The sequence below is a fragment of the Arachis ipaensis genome, chromosome B4, assembly GCF_059453495.1.
Source record: "Arachis ipaensis isolate K30076 ecotype BB chromosome B4, ASM5945349v1, whole genome shotgun sequence".
NCBI lineage: Eukaryota > Viridiplantae > Streptophyta > Magnoliopsida > Fabales > Fabaceae > Arachis > Arachis ipaensis.
In genome coordinates this window covers 6,181,234-6,199,956 of record NC_142439.1, presented here as the reverse complement: position 1 = coordinate 6,199,956, position 18,723 = coordinate 6,181,234, and the positions used below count along the sequence as shown (strand labels likewise).

The window sequence follows — 18,723 nt, the reverse complement described above, 5'->3', positions numbered from 1 at the left end:
TGGTTCTATTCATTCGCCATTTCCTTTCTTCCTCCAATAGCAGTCACTTCATTTTTCTTTTCCAAACACCTTGCCGATGGCCATATCGGCCACTATTGAAGGAAATTTGGTGGAGGCCTTCATAGACCAAATAGAAAAATTTTTCCTAGAGCTGAGAAGGACAATACCAATTGTTTTTTCAAATCAACCTCCACACAAATTCGTGCAAATTTGCCTCTAAAGTGTATGAAAATGTGTTCATCCACCTTGAACATGGTTCCAATATTTTTTCCCACCTTTCATAGAAAATACTTATTGTACAACTCTGTTGGAAGATTTGGTATTCACTCAAACCGCTACCTTCTAGACTTCAGTCTCCTGCAAAAGAAAAAGAGGGCGTCATCGCTAGCTATATGAGCAGATAATGATCCGCAATCATCCACTGTCTCTCAAAAAGTGCATATCCATAGTCCTCATGATCCGAAAAACGAATCAGAAAAAAAAAAAAAAACCACCTTCTAATTCCATAACACTAATCGTGTCATTCTTTGTCCACCTTTGTTTGGCCCACCTCTCCATAGTTTGGAGGCTAAGCTTCTTTCCCAACGGTTTCACTATAAGAGATTGCTTCCAAGACTTGCACCACTCATCATACTCTTCTAGTGTAACTTCAATATATAGCTTTGGATTGAAGGGAACTTTAAAAACCTCTTCATGGTCCATCACCTCATCATCAAAAAGGTATTCTTCTGTTACCATTTCAACAATTTCTTCAGAGTTTAGTTTATCAAAATCATCATTCAACAACTTACCTCTATAAGAGGCTTTTTGAGATTGTTGAGGAACGGCTTCTAAAACTATATCAGCATCTTACATATCTTATGTTGATACTACAGTATTTTTCTGCATTTTTTGAGGGGTCTTCTCCTCTTCTATGTGATCTTCCGCATGTTCTTCCTTATTCATTTTAATTTTTTTTTGTGCTTTTATCCAGAAGATCATTTTCTTTCGTAGATTTTTTTCAACATCGTTAGTTTGACTCTCAAAAACTATTTAAAAAAAAAACAAAAATTTTTTTAATTATTTTTTTAATAGATAAAGATTTTTTTAGTCTTAAGTTTTAACATTAGTTTTACTTTTATGTTTATCATTTTTTATTTTTTACAATTTTATTTATAACATTTTTAAACGTCGTGATTTTATTCTTTAATCTAAATGATTAATTTTTATTTTATTCTTACCCTCATAATCTCCTCGCTATATGCCTCAATCATCGTTGCTGCCATCTCTGTGATCAAAGCTATACTGATCTCATTATGTGAACTGTGAAGACAATATAAATCTAAGTTTGTTGATTTATTTATTTTTCTTTTTTGTCTTTATTAGATATACAATCTTATCCGTTAAGGTGTATATTATGGCAGAAAGTCAAAATAATAAAGAGAGGAAGATTTTCTTTTATGATTGGTCATTTGGTTGCTGGATGACCATGATATGAAATATTTTATTTTATTTTTATTAATTTTTAAAATAAATTTAAGTCTTTTTTTTATTCTATGTATGACAAAACTTTTTCATCTTACAATTAACCTTTCGTTAAAATATTTTATTTATCCCTATTTTAACTTAGATTTTTGTTATTGACTTTTACCATCAACTCTAGTCTTATTAATTTAAAAAAAATAATTATCCATATAAAAACATATTTATGTAAAAATAATAATTAAAAATAATTTAAAAATTTAAAAAATTTTACTAAATTAGCTAGTTTTTATATTTTTAACAATTATATTTATATTTTTACGTAAATAACTATTAGCTATCAAATTTTATTAGTAAATATTCAATTTGACCTTTAAAATTTGAGACGAATTTAAATTGATCAATTATAACGAACTCAATTTAGACCTCAAAATTTATAATAGTAACTCACGTTCGTTAGCATCTGAATTAATTTTTGTAAATAATATGTTCGATTTTGTAAGTTAATTTGTCAAGATTTAGACTACTTTTTTCTTAGATTTGATGTGAACCCGATATACTAGACCTCCTATAAATTTGATTGCTAGCTCTCTGACATCCTCACAAATACGACAATAACAAGTTTAATTTAAAAATTTTGAAATTTTAGGGGCATCAATCAAATTTTAAAAAGCTCTAATAGGTCTCGATCACGTAAGTTTTGAATGAGAAATTCAAATCATATATAATAAGTTAATATATCTAATCAACATGTCATTAACGAAAATAGTTTAAGAATTAATACGAGTTACGATTATAAATTTTAAAATTTATTTTAAATTTATTAAAATTTTTATTATAAAATTGAATCAAATATCAAATTTTACGCACAAATTAAATATTAATTCTAAATTAAATCTGATGCTGTGGTGTGCTCGATGGCTAGCATAGTTAAATTGAGTGTTATATATATATGTATAGGAAAAGGATGAGGATTGGAGTCAATAAAATATTTGTACAATATGTATAATGAAGATTTATGAAGTATTAGACATATAATTATTAGTGTTACTTTTTTTTTCATCAGTTGAAATTTTTGGGATGAGTAGTATTATGACATAATATTAGAACTTTAAATCTAAAAGATCAAGAGTTCGATCCATAAGCCATTGTCTCCCTAGCGAACTAATATCTATAACGTGCTACCGATGGAAACGAGCTAAGGCTTGGTTTTGGGAGTAGGCTGAGGCTCCACGTGTTCATCCAGCATTGCATGGAAAGCTTGAACACATGCAATTATGCAAAAGGACATCCTATTCTTATGGGGCTATAATAATTGCCAAGTCGATGTCTGATCCCAATTAATTACCCTCGGCATATGTTTAAACAATATTTAATTTCTATTATTTATTTATACAAATGCATTCATTTATTGGAATATATATAAAATTGAAATTACTGATGTCTTTTTTATTTATTTATTTATTCATGTAAAGTTAGTGCTTTTCATCACCCTGCTCGTGTTTTTCGTGGCAACCATTTTTCTTTTATATCTAATATGATGAGGAAATTAGAGTACTTGGATTCGAACGTTGAATGGTCATCATCATTGTCATTGTGGGCGCTATATAAAGCAAAAGAAAAAACAAATGAGAAATAATTACGGCTGAAACTATGTGAAGAAAAATTATGAGTATAGTTGAGGTCTGAAGTTGAATTATGGTGTAGAAGTTACTGAAATCATGCCATTGAAACTGAAACCGCCAAAAATTCCTAGACAACTTGGAGACATGTTGTCAGTTTCGTTCAGTCTAAATAATAATAATAATAATAATAATAATAATAATAATAATAATAATAATGTCTTTGAAATGAAATTAAAGGGCTAAGGGTACAATAGAAAAGGAAAATTTGTGACAAAAAAATAGTTAAAATTAGTCAACCATACATATTCTTAAGAAATTTTGTGTTGCTCAAGTTAGTATATAATAAGTTCCTGATGAGAAATTTGAAATTTACACGTTAAGCTCTCCTGTTATTTTAATTTTTTTTTTTTTATTGTTCCACATGTGAATCGTTACCCTGTTAATGTGTTCGTTGAATCGTTGTTTTCTGCTTTCGTACCACACAGTAAATACCAGTTTGTCTTATTTAAAAAAGGAAAAGTCTAAGGATTTTATTTTCTATTTATTGTTATATTTCAATAAAGACATTATTGGTACGGTCTTAGCTACAAAATATTAGGAGTCTTAACTATTTATTTAAGTTATAAACAACATATTCTATGTCGTCGATATAACATATGTTACGTTTTAGTATTTACAGTTTATTTGTTAATTCATTGTCTTATTTTTACTCTAAATACTAGTTAGAAAAATCATTTTTGTTGATTACGTAGAGTTTGAGAGAACTTATGCAAACCGAAATTGTGTTAGAATTTGTAAACAAATTAAAAGGTGATATATAGATATGTTTAATTTTAGGTAAATACTACTCAATCCACTCTAAAATAACATGTAACTTATCTTTTATGACGTGTCAAATTTTAATTGGTCATTATATTAACCATAGTTAAGTTATTTTGTAATTTATTATTTGAGATGGGTAATGGTATAATTTCTTAAAATATCAAAATCTCACTCCCTTAAATTGAAGCACCTTTTCACTCGTAAGTTCTTTCTTCATCGCGTAACTTCGGTCCTTCCAAGCATCACCGTCGCTGTCGTCGTCATGACAAGAAGCGCCGACGTCGTCGTCATCTACTGCACTCTCACGCAATCTCTCTTTCTTCAACGTATCATTCCTTGGCTACGTTGTTAAATTTCCGTCCTTCCTAGTATAGCCAGCGCCGATATCATTACTATCTACTGTCTTCTCACTCGATTCCTCTTTCTGCTGCGTGGATCACTCTTTACAAACATAATTAATTGTTAATTTGATTATTAAATTTTTTTATTAAAAAAATATCTTTATTTAATTACATAATAGAACATATATTTATATATAAAATATAATATAATAAAATAAATCTATTTAAGATACTGAAAATATAATTAAAATCATGAACATATAAATATAATAATAAAATTTGTACTTTAAACAAGTAAACATATGTTTTATCATACATAAATTATTTAAAAAAATTGAATAAATTGTTAAAATTAACAACAAAAATTTAAAATGATAAAATTCAACTTTCTTACCGTATTTTTTATAATATTTTATTCTTTTAATTTTTAATTTATTAGTACTTTATTATTTAATTAATAATTAAACAAATTATTTTTATAAAATTTTTTTATTATCTTAAAAAAGAGACCAATATAACAGTTTAAAAAATAACATAAAAATAATATTTTAAATAAAAAATTTTAATATTAAAATTTTTAAATACAAAAATAAATTGTATAAATATTTAACTGATAAATATGAAATACATGCATAAAATAAATAAAATATAAAAATAGAAGTACTTTTGAGAAATAGAGAATTATTTTTGTCTGTTTTATTTATTTTAGACATGTATTTCATATTTATCTCTTAAATATCTATACAATTTATTTTTGCATTTAAAAATTTTTAATATTAACTATTTTTTATTTAAAATATTATTTTTACGTTATTTTTTAAACTGTTTTATTAGTCTCTTCTTTAAAATAATACAAAAAATTATTTTTCATGAAAATAATTTGTTTAATTATTAAGTAAATAATAAAGTACTAATAAATTAAAATTTAAAAGAATAAAAATACTATAAAAAATACTTGTAAAAAAGTTAGATTTTATCATTTTAGACTTGTGTTATTAATTTTAACTATTTATTCATTTTTTAAAATAATTTATATATGATAAAAGATATGTTTATTTGTTTAAAATAAAATTTATTATTATATTTGTATGTTCATGATTTTAATTATATTTTTAAGTACTCTGAATAGATTTATTTATTATATTATATTTTACATATGAATATATGTTTTATCATGTAATTAAATAAAGATATATTTTTTTAATAAAAAAATTTAATAACCAAACGAACCATTAATTATGTTGATAACGAATGATCCACTGCAGAAAGAGGAATCGAATGAGAGGATAGGAGATAGCAATAAATACTGACTATATTGGGAAGGAGGACAAAATTACGACGAGAATTCAACGACATCGTTAAGAGATGATGATGACGACGTTGGCGCTTTTTGTCACGACGGCGATGCTTGAAAGGACGAAAGCTACGCGATGAAAAAAGAATAGAGGAGTGGAAATGTGCTTCGATTAATAGAAGTGGGATTTTGATATTTTAAGAAATTATATCATTATCCATCTCAAATAATAAATTACAAAATAATCTAACTATGATTAAGATGATGACCAATTAAAATTTGACACATAATAAAAGATAAGTTACATGTTATTTTAGAGGGAGTTGAGTAGAATTCACTTTAATTTTAATGTTTCGTTCAATATCTCTTGTTACACAAAAGTATATTGAAATTTTAATAAATCTATAAGACTAGACAAAACAAGACACGAGAATAAAATATAAAAAATAAAAACACAAAATTTAGTATTTGTATATTTTATTTGATGATACACTGAATATAAAATAGAATAATCAATAAAGTCTAATTTATTTTCATTTTTTTTCATACAAAATTTAGAATAAAAAATAAAATAATAAAAAATATAATTATAAAAATTTGATAATAATAATAAAAAAATAAATTGTGTATTTACTTAGTAATTCGGTATTTTTTTGTCATAAAGAATACACAAAATATATTAATTTAGTATCTCAAGATATAATATTTTTATTCATATCTCATTTATCAAACACGATTTTATATTTTTATATCTATATTTTAGTGTCTTGTCCTTATAAATAAATACAAATTAATATATTGTTCGATTGAGGTTATTTGAGTGAAGTCTTTGTGAGGGGGAAGGAGATTTTCACAACACGATCCTTGAATTGGTCGGTGGAAATACTTGTAAGAAATTTTGATATTTAAGTTAGTGATAGTCTAAGAAAAATAAATATTAGGGTTAGATAATATATTTCGAATGTGTTAAGTCTCTTATATATTTATAATGTTTGAAAATGAATTTGTTGAATATTCATAAAGAATTTTATGTAAATACGATCCGAATTATATTATATTTTACGCTTTTCATAAGACACTTAGATTTTAAAATAGAAGATTAATGACCATATATGTTAGAAAGATTGGCTTGAACAAACATAATATTTGATGTTGTTGCTAACTTGCTGTCAAAATTAATGATGATTTTGTTAGAAGTTATAAAAGAGATGAGTAAAATATATTTCGAATTAAAGTTGAAGCTTGACAAGTGGGATTTTTTATTTAAATAAATTAAATAAATGTATTAATTATTAAAATAAATAATTTTAAAAATTATTATTGAAATTCGTATTTCAATTTAAACGAGATAAATTTGCACGTATCTCGTTTACACTGTAAATAAGATAAGGCTGGGTTACGATTATATATACATGTCGTTAACAACGAGGTTCTAGGCCCTAGTTTGTATCTTTCGACTACTTTCTCCACTCTTTTATCCTGTTCTATCAATATTATCGAATAATACGATGATGGCACGCGTAGATGTACATGATCCGAACATCAACAGGCTAAATGAGACTTGGCATTACGCCGGGGTAGCCGACTTTGCGGTTAGTCCTGTTATCTTGAGTTTTATGTAATCCTATATATATATATAGGCATAGCTAGGGTACTTGCCAAGAACTAGAATACAATTTGTATCACTAGGAATAGGTCACTGATAAAAATTTGGAACTCTAGATTATTTTTCGTGTATTAGATTGTTACTACATAATTATAATTTAGTTAGTAACTAGCCAAGTTTGATAGTTAGATTATTAAGTTAAGTCAGACTTTGTTGGTTAGATTATCAATAACTTTATTGAATGTTTTAAATTCACGTAACGGAATGAAAAAACGTGTATTAGTTAAGAAAGTACATAGTAGTAGAAAAATATCGTGTCGGCATAAATCCAATTAGTACATATGTGTAAAATTCTGTTAGGCAGATGTATAGAATGGTCAAGACATTTTGATACGTTGATGGACCTATACAATTTTTTATTTTTTAATAATTGTGAATATATATTTATTTGTCAAAGGCCTCGCCTTTTCCTGCCCCGACGAGTGAGTCATACCATTCTTCCACCGGACGCCACATCGTCCCGTATCTGAGGGAGGCTGGATTCGGCGACACGGTGCCTCTCAGGGATTTCACATTCGACAACTCCCTGATTATGGGTCCGGAGACCCACATGTTTCATCTGCCGTGGGGTGAGGCCACTATCACCCTACAAGACGTGGCGTACCACCTAGGGCTACGCGCACACGGGGACCCAGTTGGGGAGTGCTTCTGTGACTTCTACAGGTGGTACTGCACGGAGACATGGGAGTTGGTGGAGCGGCTGCTCGGTGCCAGGCCTCCGGTGGTACCACAGCAGGCGACGCAGAGGAATGAGTCATTTTCACCGAAACTTGTATGGCTGCGGGACCGTGTTCGCCAGATGCCACCGACGGACGACCTAGAAACCCTCCGACAGTATGCTAGGTGTTACATCTTGTTACTGATCTGCGTTGGCTGCCACTGCTTCAGAACTTTAGGCGGTGCCGGGCGTTGTCTTGGGGTTCGACTGTGTTGGCTTGGACGTACCAGTCACTGTGCTCAGCAGTACACTGAGACATCACGGACATCGCTAGCTGTACTCCACTGTTGATGTCTTGGATATACCAGAAATTTTCTCAGTGGTGTCCACCAGAGCGAGGAATTTTCATGTATCCTATGACTGTGATCTATCAGAGATAACCAACAGGCTGTCTTGTGGAGTGACATGTCGTCTCAAATTAGTAAGGAAGAACGACCATGCCTCCGTACTCTCAGACTCCACAATAGCAAAAGTAATAGGCAGGATATTATTGTTGCCGTCTTGTGCCACTACAATAAGCAACACCCCATCGTATCTGCCATACAAATACATGCCATCGACGGAAACAAATGGCTTGCAATGCTTGAAAGCCTCAACATAGGATGGGAAGGCCCAAAACACTTTGTAGAACATGCTACAGTCGCGGACCAGAAGGTGCCCGTCGTAGTACGATACGACCCTTAGCTCACAAATATTCCACAACTCTGTAGCACCTGAAACAGTTTCGGCACCTTGTTGTATGACTCCTCCCAATTCTCATATATTTGAGCAATTGCCTTTTGCTTCACCATCCACACCTTTTTGTAGAAGACTTTAAAGTAATAGCTCTGTCGGACTGCACCTTGCAGGACAGGGATGCTGATAGATGGGTTGGACTGTATCAACAGTAAGATGACCTTGCAAATGAGACCGCTATCCAACTGTCGATGATCCTGGGACATGGCGGGTACTAAACAAGTATGCGTTCCACCAACCTTCTGGACCTCCCTAACGAAATAAAACATCCATGGTTGGAAACTACTCAACATATAGCAATAATAAATCACTAAATAAGGTTTAATTAAACATGAACTCACCAGTATCCGAGGTTCTATCGGAGGGCAACAGGAGACTCCATGGACAACTATTTGCAACTTGATGGCAATGCACATGGTACTTTAGTCGATCCGATTCGATCACTCGATACTCAACACTTCTGCGAATACTGTAGTTCTTCATACCCTGCATCACTGAATCTCGGCATTTGAATCTTTGGCCCAACCGAAACTCTACCCCACCGTCTAGCTTGTAATCCTCTTCCTCGGTGTTGAAAAACAAAGTTCTCTCATGCATAGCGTCCAAATCCAATGTATGACAGTGACTTGGTACATCTGATAGCGCTAGAATTGGGTAGGGTGGAGGCAAAACATAGCGCACCACTGTCTCGGCCGGCATCTCCGGTACAAACTCCTCCTCATCACTCCCTTCAGAAGAATCACTATCGGCACTATCGGCAACATACTCTTCGTCAGAGTCTTCCTCACCCACCTCCATGTCTTCCACTGGAATGGCGACATGAATCGGTGGTGGTGCGAGAGGTCGGTCGTCCTACACATAGGTTGCGTGTACAGAACCACCACTACCAATGTCTCCAACCTCGGCAGAAAGCTCCATCACTTGTTCCGCCATGATTCTTTCATGGATGTCAAATATGAGTCGCACATGCTCGTCCCCCAGGAGCCGAAATAGTCAAAACCGGAAAACTCTATTACCCAATAGTGCTAGCAACCTATACCCCACCCTTCCGACCTCTCTCGTCCCTATGCCACCAAAGTTGCTCAATATCAAACTTTTCAACTCAGACAACAAACTTACACGCCGAGTGCGCAACAGTAACGGATTCTCACACTCAAATATCACCCCACTGTCGTCGTTTCTCATACGACAATTGGGGTAAACACACAACTATATATCCGCTTTATTAGACACTTTTGCCTTCTTTTTGTGAGAAAAACGGGAGAGAAGAAGATATGAAATATATGTAGAGAATGCCAAAAGTTGAAATCCTTTTATAGCTGTTGAAAATTTGTCTTTTGGTATCTCGTTTACACTGTAAACGAGATATACACATGTCACGTGCACATACCTTATATCGTTTACATTGTAAACGAGATACGTGCAAACTTATTTCGGTAATAATTTTTAAAATTATTTATTTTAGTAATTAATACATTAATTTAATTTATTTAAATAAAAAATCCTAACAAGTGTGGGTCAATGAAAAGAAAATGAACAAAAAAATATTTTAAAATAATTAAAAAAAATTAACTCCTTATATTTTCTCTTTTTATTAGTATGGTCGAATTTTTCTATTAATATGAATATGTAAAAATAAATTATTAAAACATTTAAAAATTTATAACGCTCACAAAAATAATTCCAAAACATGTTAATGATAAATAAGTATCTAAAAATTTTTTTAAATGCAATAAAAAATTAGATATTAAATATATATTCTAAAAAAAACTTTAGAGATCATATTTTGACAAGAATCATTGAAAAAATGAGATATTATCATCTTCAAAATTTAGTAATTTTATATTAAATTATATTTTTTAAAAAATTATTGTGAATGATCAAAATTTTTTGGAAAAAAAAAAGAAAAATCTAGAGATAAGTTTTTGTTTTGAATTTTTTTATGCATCTTTTAAATATTTATTCAAATATTATCACAAAAATTTGGATCAAATAAATAAATTGTTTACTAAATACAAAAAAAATTTAGTCAATTATTAAAAATATAATATTTATTAATTATTTTTTTGGTATTTTAAATTATTCATGAACTATTTTGTGAATGCAATATTTTAAAAATTTTTTTGTCAGCTCTATATCCTCTCTTGAGTATCAAATTGGTAGTACCTAATCATCACAATCTTCATTTCTATAAATAGTAGCTTATCCGGCCCCTATCTAGCAACCAACACCATTTATTATATTTTATAGTCCTTTCCACAATAATCTTCTAAGCTGAAGAGAAAAAAGAAAAAAAAAACATAGAAGATGAGTGACTCCAATCATCATAGTACCACTGAAGCAAACACTGCTAGCTCTGACCAATTTGTGAAAGGTTATTATATATTGAACTACTTCAACATCATCATTTTCAAGTGTTATTGTGTTTATTATTCCATCTTTCACTTAGCTTCTTCTGCCTTGTTTTTTCCTGTACATATATATATGGTTATGGATAACAGGATCTCTCTTTATTACATATTATATATCTCTGTTTTATATGTATGAATGTTTAAATCATGTCAGAGATGAGACAAGAGGAGGAGCCTACTATGTTGGAATTCTCCGAAGATGAGGAAGATCTTGTTGCCAGGATGTTTAGATTGGTTGGGAAGAGGTTTGTCTGATCTTTACTCCTTAAGCCTTTATTGTCTGGATATAGAATCAAATTTGTGTTTGGAAGTATGAAGCTACGGGACGAAGAAATAATAGAGGAGTGGAAATGTCCTTCAATTAACAGAAGTGGGGTTTTGATATTTTAAGAAATTATATTATTACCTATCTCAAATAATAAACTACAAAATAATCTAACTATGGTTAAGATGATGACCAATTAAAATTTGACACATGATGAAGAATAACTTACATGTTATTTTAGAAGAGTTGAGTAGAATTCACCATTTAATATATATAAAAAGAAATTTTTTCAAAAAAAAAAAAGGAAAAAAGAGAGAGAACATATATTTATGCTAAACAAATCTTAGCTTAAGTAGCGTTACCTCATTTAATCCATATATCTTGAGGAATGGAAATCTTTTTATTTTTTTCAGTCAAGATTTTAATTCCACATTGTTTCATCTCTTCTTTTTTTTTTTTCGATCTCTCTTCTTAACTCTCTTAAATTCCTTAGAATTGAATATTAGTTTTAAGAAAAAAGTTTACTTAAGCACTGTCCCATATGAGATTATTATTTAAGCTTTCTAAAGCATGTGATATATACAATAATTTTGTTTTTAGAACTTTTATTTTGGTTGTGGCAGGTGGTCTCTTATCGCTGGGAGAATCCCTGGAAGAACAGCACAAGAGATTGAAAAGTATTGGAGTTCAAAGTGCGCATTTCCCAGTGACCAATGCTCTTCCTCTGCATAATATCTTCCTTCAACAAACCCCAATCATATCGCCTTTTCTTGTGCTTTTGTTTTGCTCTGATTCACTGCTGTAATAAATTCAACTGCTTACTGAATTTTTCTTAGGAAATTCTTATTTACTAAATGCTCTAAATTTCTATTATTATTATTATTATTATTAAATGGTCTAACTTTCTAAAATTTTGCACATTATTTTACTTCATATATAAAAGATGAAAAAAAAAACGTCTAAATATATATATAGTTAAAGAGTAAAAGTAGAATACAAAATTTTATGAATAGTTCTTTTTTGTAACCATATAAATTTTTTCTATCCCAAGCAAACATATTTACATTGTTTTTTTTTAAGGAAGGGGAAAAATAGAATAAACATATTTACATTGTTATTTGTCAAAAAAATGTGTGCACTTGCTAAAATATACATCTTAAAATAGAATGTCACAAAGCATACTATAGTAAAATAATAGATAATCTATATCATATTAGTTATCAGAATATATAGTAGCATTATTAGGTTTATTATATTGTTTAAAATACTTTTATAACTATAAGTGATAAGTGTGTGAGAGAAGTAGTTTTATGACATAATGTCAAATTTTTTATAACTAAAAAAATTAGAGTTCGATCATTTTTGTAATTTTAAAAGTGCATAAGATAAATAAAAAAGAGAATAAAAAACGTATATAAAGATTCAAGTAAAATTTAAAAAAATTCTTATTTCAAAAAATATGTTAGAGATATAATAAGTTATATATTTTTTTATTAGTTTAAATTTTTTAAAAAATAATTTTATAACAAGATGGATATTCTCATTTGTGAATATATATATATATATATATATAACGTTTATTAACTAAAGTATCAATTATATACTACTATATAGAAAAAGATAAATGGTTAAGCTTTAGATTTAAATATTATCAAGATTTTGCAAGCACTCGTCAAGGATAAAGAAAAAAGAATTTTTTGCAAATATGAAATTTAAATTTTAATAACATTAAATATAAGAGCAATGCAAGAAAATAGTAATTTAAAATTATTTTATTTAATTTAATATATATATATATATATATATATATATTAATATATATATATATATATATATATATATATATATATATATATTATAAATAATTAATAAATATAAGTTTAATTTAAACGTATTCTTGTCGTCTCCCATATACTTTCGACGATGTAATGTGTATAGATTTGGCAAAATCCATATTAATACTAACTAGTACTATCATCCATGAAAAAAGTTAGTGGGGCAGATAAGGCAGAGTGGCAGACATTATTGGCATATTAGTATTTTCTTCCGTGACAGCAAGTTATAATTATTGGGGCAGTTTCCGTTTCAGAAAAAAAAAAATCTTTTAAATTTTGAATTTTTATTTTAGAAGATAAAATATGATCTTTTATCATTAAATGGTTTCTCTCTCATATTTACTCTTAGTCTCACTTATAAAATAAATGGTGAAAGATCATACTTTACTCTCTAAAGTGAAATTCAAACGGATAGAGAAGTTATTCTATAGAATTTCGATTTTCGTGTTACAGAATGATGTGAAGTACGATTCCTTCGTCATAGGTAACGATGAAGATTTGCAAGTTCTATTACATTTTCGTTGGCAATTTTTCGAAGTGAGGATCCTTGAACTGTTGGCCAAGCTTGTGGATGTGGTCTCTAGTTCAAGAGGTTCGAACCGAAATCCTCAGTCATCAGCCACGCCAGCCTGTTCTAGTTCGATACCTGTTGGTGCCTTTTCATCTGTGCCCGTGATTGAGTCTGAGGGATGTTTGGTTGCCTCCATGTCCTTCCCTACTAATATAAATCGCACTTGTGATGGAGAAGTAGGTGATACTGGACTCTTCGGTGATGTTGCAATTGCGATGGTCGGTACTCCTGATGTGGTACCGAATTTTCGATAGGGTGGAGTATCGGATGGTGTGGAAGATGCACTACAGGATGATGATGATGATGATGATGATGATGATGATGATGATGATGATGATGATATGGAGCCCGCCACGATTGCCGATGATAGTGATGATGACATAGCAAGCAGTACTCCAGCTGGGGGTGGTGGAGCGGCTAGTTCAGGAACTCAGTAGTACCCCCCACACTTTTCAACTTTGGACTTGAATGCCATAAGACAGTAGGGGTACTTGGCGTGCCCGTCGAATTTAGGACCAGAGACACATAGGATACAGGAGGACTAGTTGAGTTCCAAGTCAGTCAGCAATTTCAAGATAAAGAGGAGGTCGTGCTGAGTGTGAAGACTTATGGCATCCGACGTGGAGTTAAGTATAAAGTGTTAGAATCCGATTATCGCAAGTATCATGGGAAGTGTAAGGAATTCGGCAACGCGTGAACATGGTTGATTCGTATCAGTCTCTGCCAACGCAGAGATATTTGGGACATAAAATGGTACAATAGACCGCATATTTGTATAGCCACTTCGATATCCAGTGATCACAGAAGGCTTGATTATGATGTGATCTCAGCCTTCATACTGCCTATAATTAGAGCCGATGCTGCCGTGTCGATCAAGGTACTACTGAATGCGACATAAGCCCGTTTTGGTTTTAAACCGACTTACAGGAGGGTTTGTTTGGTTAAGCAGAAAGCCGTGGCTCAGATTTACAGAGACTAAGAAGAGTCATATAATGAGTTGTCCCGATGGGTGTTAGGTGTTCAGACAACGATGCCGGGTAGTGTTGTAGTGTTGAAGACGAGTCCTGTGCGAGTGGGTGGGCAAGTTGATGAATCGCATGCTTATTTCCACGTCTTTTTTGGATATTCCCACCGTGTATCGTGTAATACCCTACCACACAGAGCCTTACGCTTAAGTCGTAAAGCAGAGGTGGCGAGGTATTACGACCTCTAAAAGAAAAGACTTATATAAATATAGTTGAAAGAAATTATATCTAGGAGCCTTGAAGAATAGGCTAAACAAAGCGAAAACAGAAAATCGTTTCACACTCACGTGGATAATCGTAAAACGGATAGGTAAGCTCAAAAGAAGGGTAAAAATATGATATACAGATCAGAGTTCCAAAAACACAGATATCAACCTCCAGACTCAATCTGCGAAGTTAAGGCCGGCCAGAGTATATAATTATATATATATATACAACCCAAAATAAAACTCAAACTACATAACAAACACATGTTTCTCCAAGTCAACTTCTAGGAGGGGCAAATATAAATATATACAGAGGAAAATTTATAGACATATATACATAGCATAAATACAAAATACAGCATCCCAAAACAACCAAACTTCGCTTACACAGGAAACTCTAGACGCTCAGTGAGGTGTCTCTCAACCTGCATCTAAAAAATAACAGAATATATATGGAATGAGAACTGGAGGTTCTCAACATGGTAAATGTGCCCACATAGTTAATATAAAAGGTCCTGCAAAAGCCAGAGGCATTCCTAGAACTCCGACACTCAGATTTCAGCTTAAAGACCCAACTAAACCAGAAATTAGGTAAGTTATCTAAGGTATTCAAGTTCTAAATCTAACTTTAACTTAACACTTCACTTTCTGTCTCCTTCAACCCTCTGAATCACTGGTAGAACAACCCCCCTTCACACCTCCGCCAAGAGGGGTTTCTCAGAAAACATACACATACAATTCAAGCAAGGAAATCACAGATAGAGGTGCAATTATAGCAAATAGAACAAGTAGCAGATAAGCAGAGTTAAGCAATTAAGCAAACCAAACCAATGCACACCCAAGAAAAATATACAAATGCACACGATGTATGCCTGTTCTATGGCTGATGAGTCTCATCTGTCGGTTATATAGCCAACCCGACATGTCCTAGTAGTTAACCATTGGACAGTCCCTTTGTGCGCGCATCCCCAAGCTCAAAATAATATCCATGGAGTCAAACTCCAAACTCAATAATATAACGTTCCATGGAGTCAAACTCCAAGCTCAATAATATAATATTCAAAATCCATATATATGCATACCCATGGGGAAACTCGGGGAGTTAAAGTGTCCGGTCCCATCTTGCGATAGAGAGTCAACAAATAGTCTCAAATACACAAGCCACATAATAATCTTTTTCTTTTTAAAATAACACTTCAAATCAAAACTCCAATTCTTATAGAAATTTCAGTAGTATCTCCTCTAAAACTCGAATTTCTGCCACCCTTCAAGGGTCCCAACCACCAGACCAAACACCTCTCAGTCATTCAAATCATTTCCAGTATCAAATTATTTCAAAACCAAACTAATTCCAATATTAAATATTTTTCCAAAACCAACCAACTCCAATAGCAAATCATTAACAACAACTAAACCACACATCTTATACCATATACACAATCCATCAACAATTTGTTCAGTTCATTCTTATCTTAAGGTCTTCTAGCCTAAGTTTTCACGTGACATTAAATATTAACTACGAGAAACCAAAACCATACCTTGGCCGATTCCTCCCTAAGCTCAAAACACCTCAAAAACCTCTCCTTTCACAAGCTCCAAGCTTCCAAACGTCAATTCCTCAAGCCTAATTACCCATATTTTGTTCCAAACCGCCCAATTGAACTCTAGATCAACCAGAACACAATCTATTTCACACAATATCATTATAATAATCATAGGATTCACTAATTCAATGATTCACAAGGGTTCAACAATTTCTTACCTTACTCATGGATCAATTGGACAAAACTCAGTGATTTTCTGCTACTGGAGTTTACCTAAACCATCAAAATCATTCAATACCCTAAAATCATGAAATTTATGAGAGAGAGAACTAGGAGATAAATGCTAATTTCTTACCACTTTATTCGAATAGAATTGAAAAGAATTTCAAGACGAACACGTGACCACTAACGACTCGTCAATCAAAACTCCGGATTGAAAGTTACGTGGAATTGAAATGTTCGACGAGGGTTCGAGGTTTCCTTCCCAATTCGATGCTCTTCGTACTCTCATTCGGTTAAAGGATGATGAGTGAAATTAAGATGGCTAAATGTTGGTCCTTATATATGTGCCTTGGGTCCGGTTCAGATTCGGTCCAACCGGTTCGATTTATTGATCCAGTTTTGGACTAAAATCTTTAAATTTAGTGTCAAAATTCGTATTTTTAATATTTCTACTCCTTTAGATTATAAAAATTTGATTCTCCTAATTTCTTTGAATAATAATTAATTTATTGACTAATTATTTATTAATTTCACGAAGTTTACATATCGAGGCCTTCCAACATCGCGTACCTCCTGACTGTCTCCTCGTCTACGCCCACAGGAATGTCACTGAATGTCTCCTGCATCCAAGTGCACTTCACAGTGAACTTGTCGATGCAGTCTGATGGCGGCAACACACCCAACAACTCCTCGAACCAAACCCATGCCGGACGGCCACCGTCGATGTACCGCTCGAAGTCCGTCAGACATCCGCTGACGTTCTATCCGTCGATCGGGAGCCCTAGCCGGTAGGCTACATCCTGTAGCGTAATCGTGCACTCACTGAATGGCAGATGAAATGTATGTTTCTGGACGCTATCTCTCCACAAATGCACTCACTAATAGCTCATCCAACCTAAACCAGTGGTTGTTGAGCCTCGCGAGATGGGTCAGCCAGCCTTCTGTAGGCACGACATGGTCCTATCGTGTAATGGCATACCATGCAATCCATGTTGCCTCCTCATACTCGTGATACAGCGGTGGGCTGCATGACAATGACAAAATTCTCTATTACGGACAATTTTAATCGAAAAATACTTTAACTAAAATTAGATTAAATTCTAATAGAACATAGTTAGTCTACTATTTAAGTCATTAATCTAACGTTTCATAATTCAATTTTTTAAATAAATGTAATCATTCTAAATTCTGTCTAATGTTCTATTGCCTACTTAATCCAACACTTTAAATCCAAATTAAATTAAATTAAACTCCACAAAATTTTTAACCTCATTAAACTTCTAACATTAAAAACTCTATCAAAACTTGTTAAATCTATCTGTCAACATACTTAATCACTCCTTATCCAACATGTATTTGTGATTTCAATCTTGTAACACACAACTAGCCTATATCAATATTCTAACAACTATTTGAAGGTTAAAGATTCTAATAATTTTAATATTCAAGTTCTAAGAAATTTAATATTACTAATCTTTTAACACACTACAACCCCTAAATTAATACTCTAACTACTACTTTAAGTTTAGACATTCTAATCATTTTAATAATCAAGTTCTATTCGATTTAATATCACTAGAAATTATTTATTTCTGAAAGAAAATAAAATAAAAATTTAAATTTCGTTTACTAACCTCTTTATGCACGCTATCAGCATTGTGCGCGACTCCGTCCAACCGATATATTCGATTTGGGTCGTCTTCCATTTTCGCAGTATCAATCTTGTACTATAGATTGCTTTATTTTTTCTGGATGTTACGTTTTGGGTTGGTGAAATGTAATTCGAATCAAGTGAATTCGAATTCTATATATAGAGGTTTGTCACTAAATTGAATGAGGCATGTTCGATTTAATTTACATTGAAACAGGAATTAGAGTAAATCGAATCAATCCGTTTTAATTTAATAGGATTAATTCGAATTCAGTCAATTCGAATTGCTATAGGCATAAATCTTGAGCTAATTCAAACTATCCAAATTCGA

The 18,723-nt window shown here is 31.6% G+C and overlaps 1 protein-coding gene across 1 annotated transcript; it reads left to right on the top strand.

The window, feature by feature from the left end:
- Positions 1–10,869: 10,869 nt before the first annotated feature.
- On the top strand, positions 10,870–12,231 carry LOC107637537 (MYB-like transcription factor ETC1). Its single transcript, XM_016340944.3, has 3 exons — positions 10,870–11,036; positions 11,228–11,318; positions 11,962–12,231. The coding sequence occupies exons 1-3, from the start codon at positions 10,970–10,972 to the stop codon at positions 12,068–12,070; spliced, it is 267 nt and encodes an 88-aa protein (XP_016196430.1). The 5' UTR covers positions 10,870–10,969; the 3' UTR covers positions 12,071–12,231.
- Positions 12,232–18,723: the final 6,492 nt, after the last annotated feature.

Coding starts and splice junctions, on each gene's coding strand:
- LOC107637537 (XM_016340944.3), top strand. CDS start 10,970: ATGAGTGACTCCAATCATCATAGTACCACTGAAGCAAACACTGCTAGC. Junction 11,037..11,227: donor CTCTGACCAATTTGTGAAAG/GTTATTATATAT, acceptor AAATCATGTCAG/AGATGAGACAAGAGGAGGAG. Junction 11,319..11,961: donor TTTAGATTGGTTGGGAAGAG/GTTTGTCTGATC, acceptor TGGTTGTGGCAG/GTGGTCTCTTATCGCTGGGA.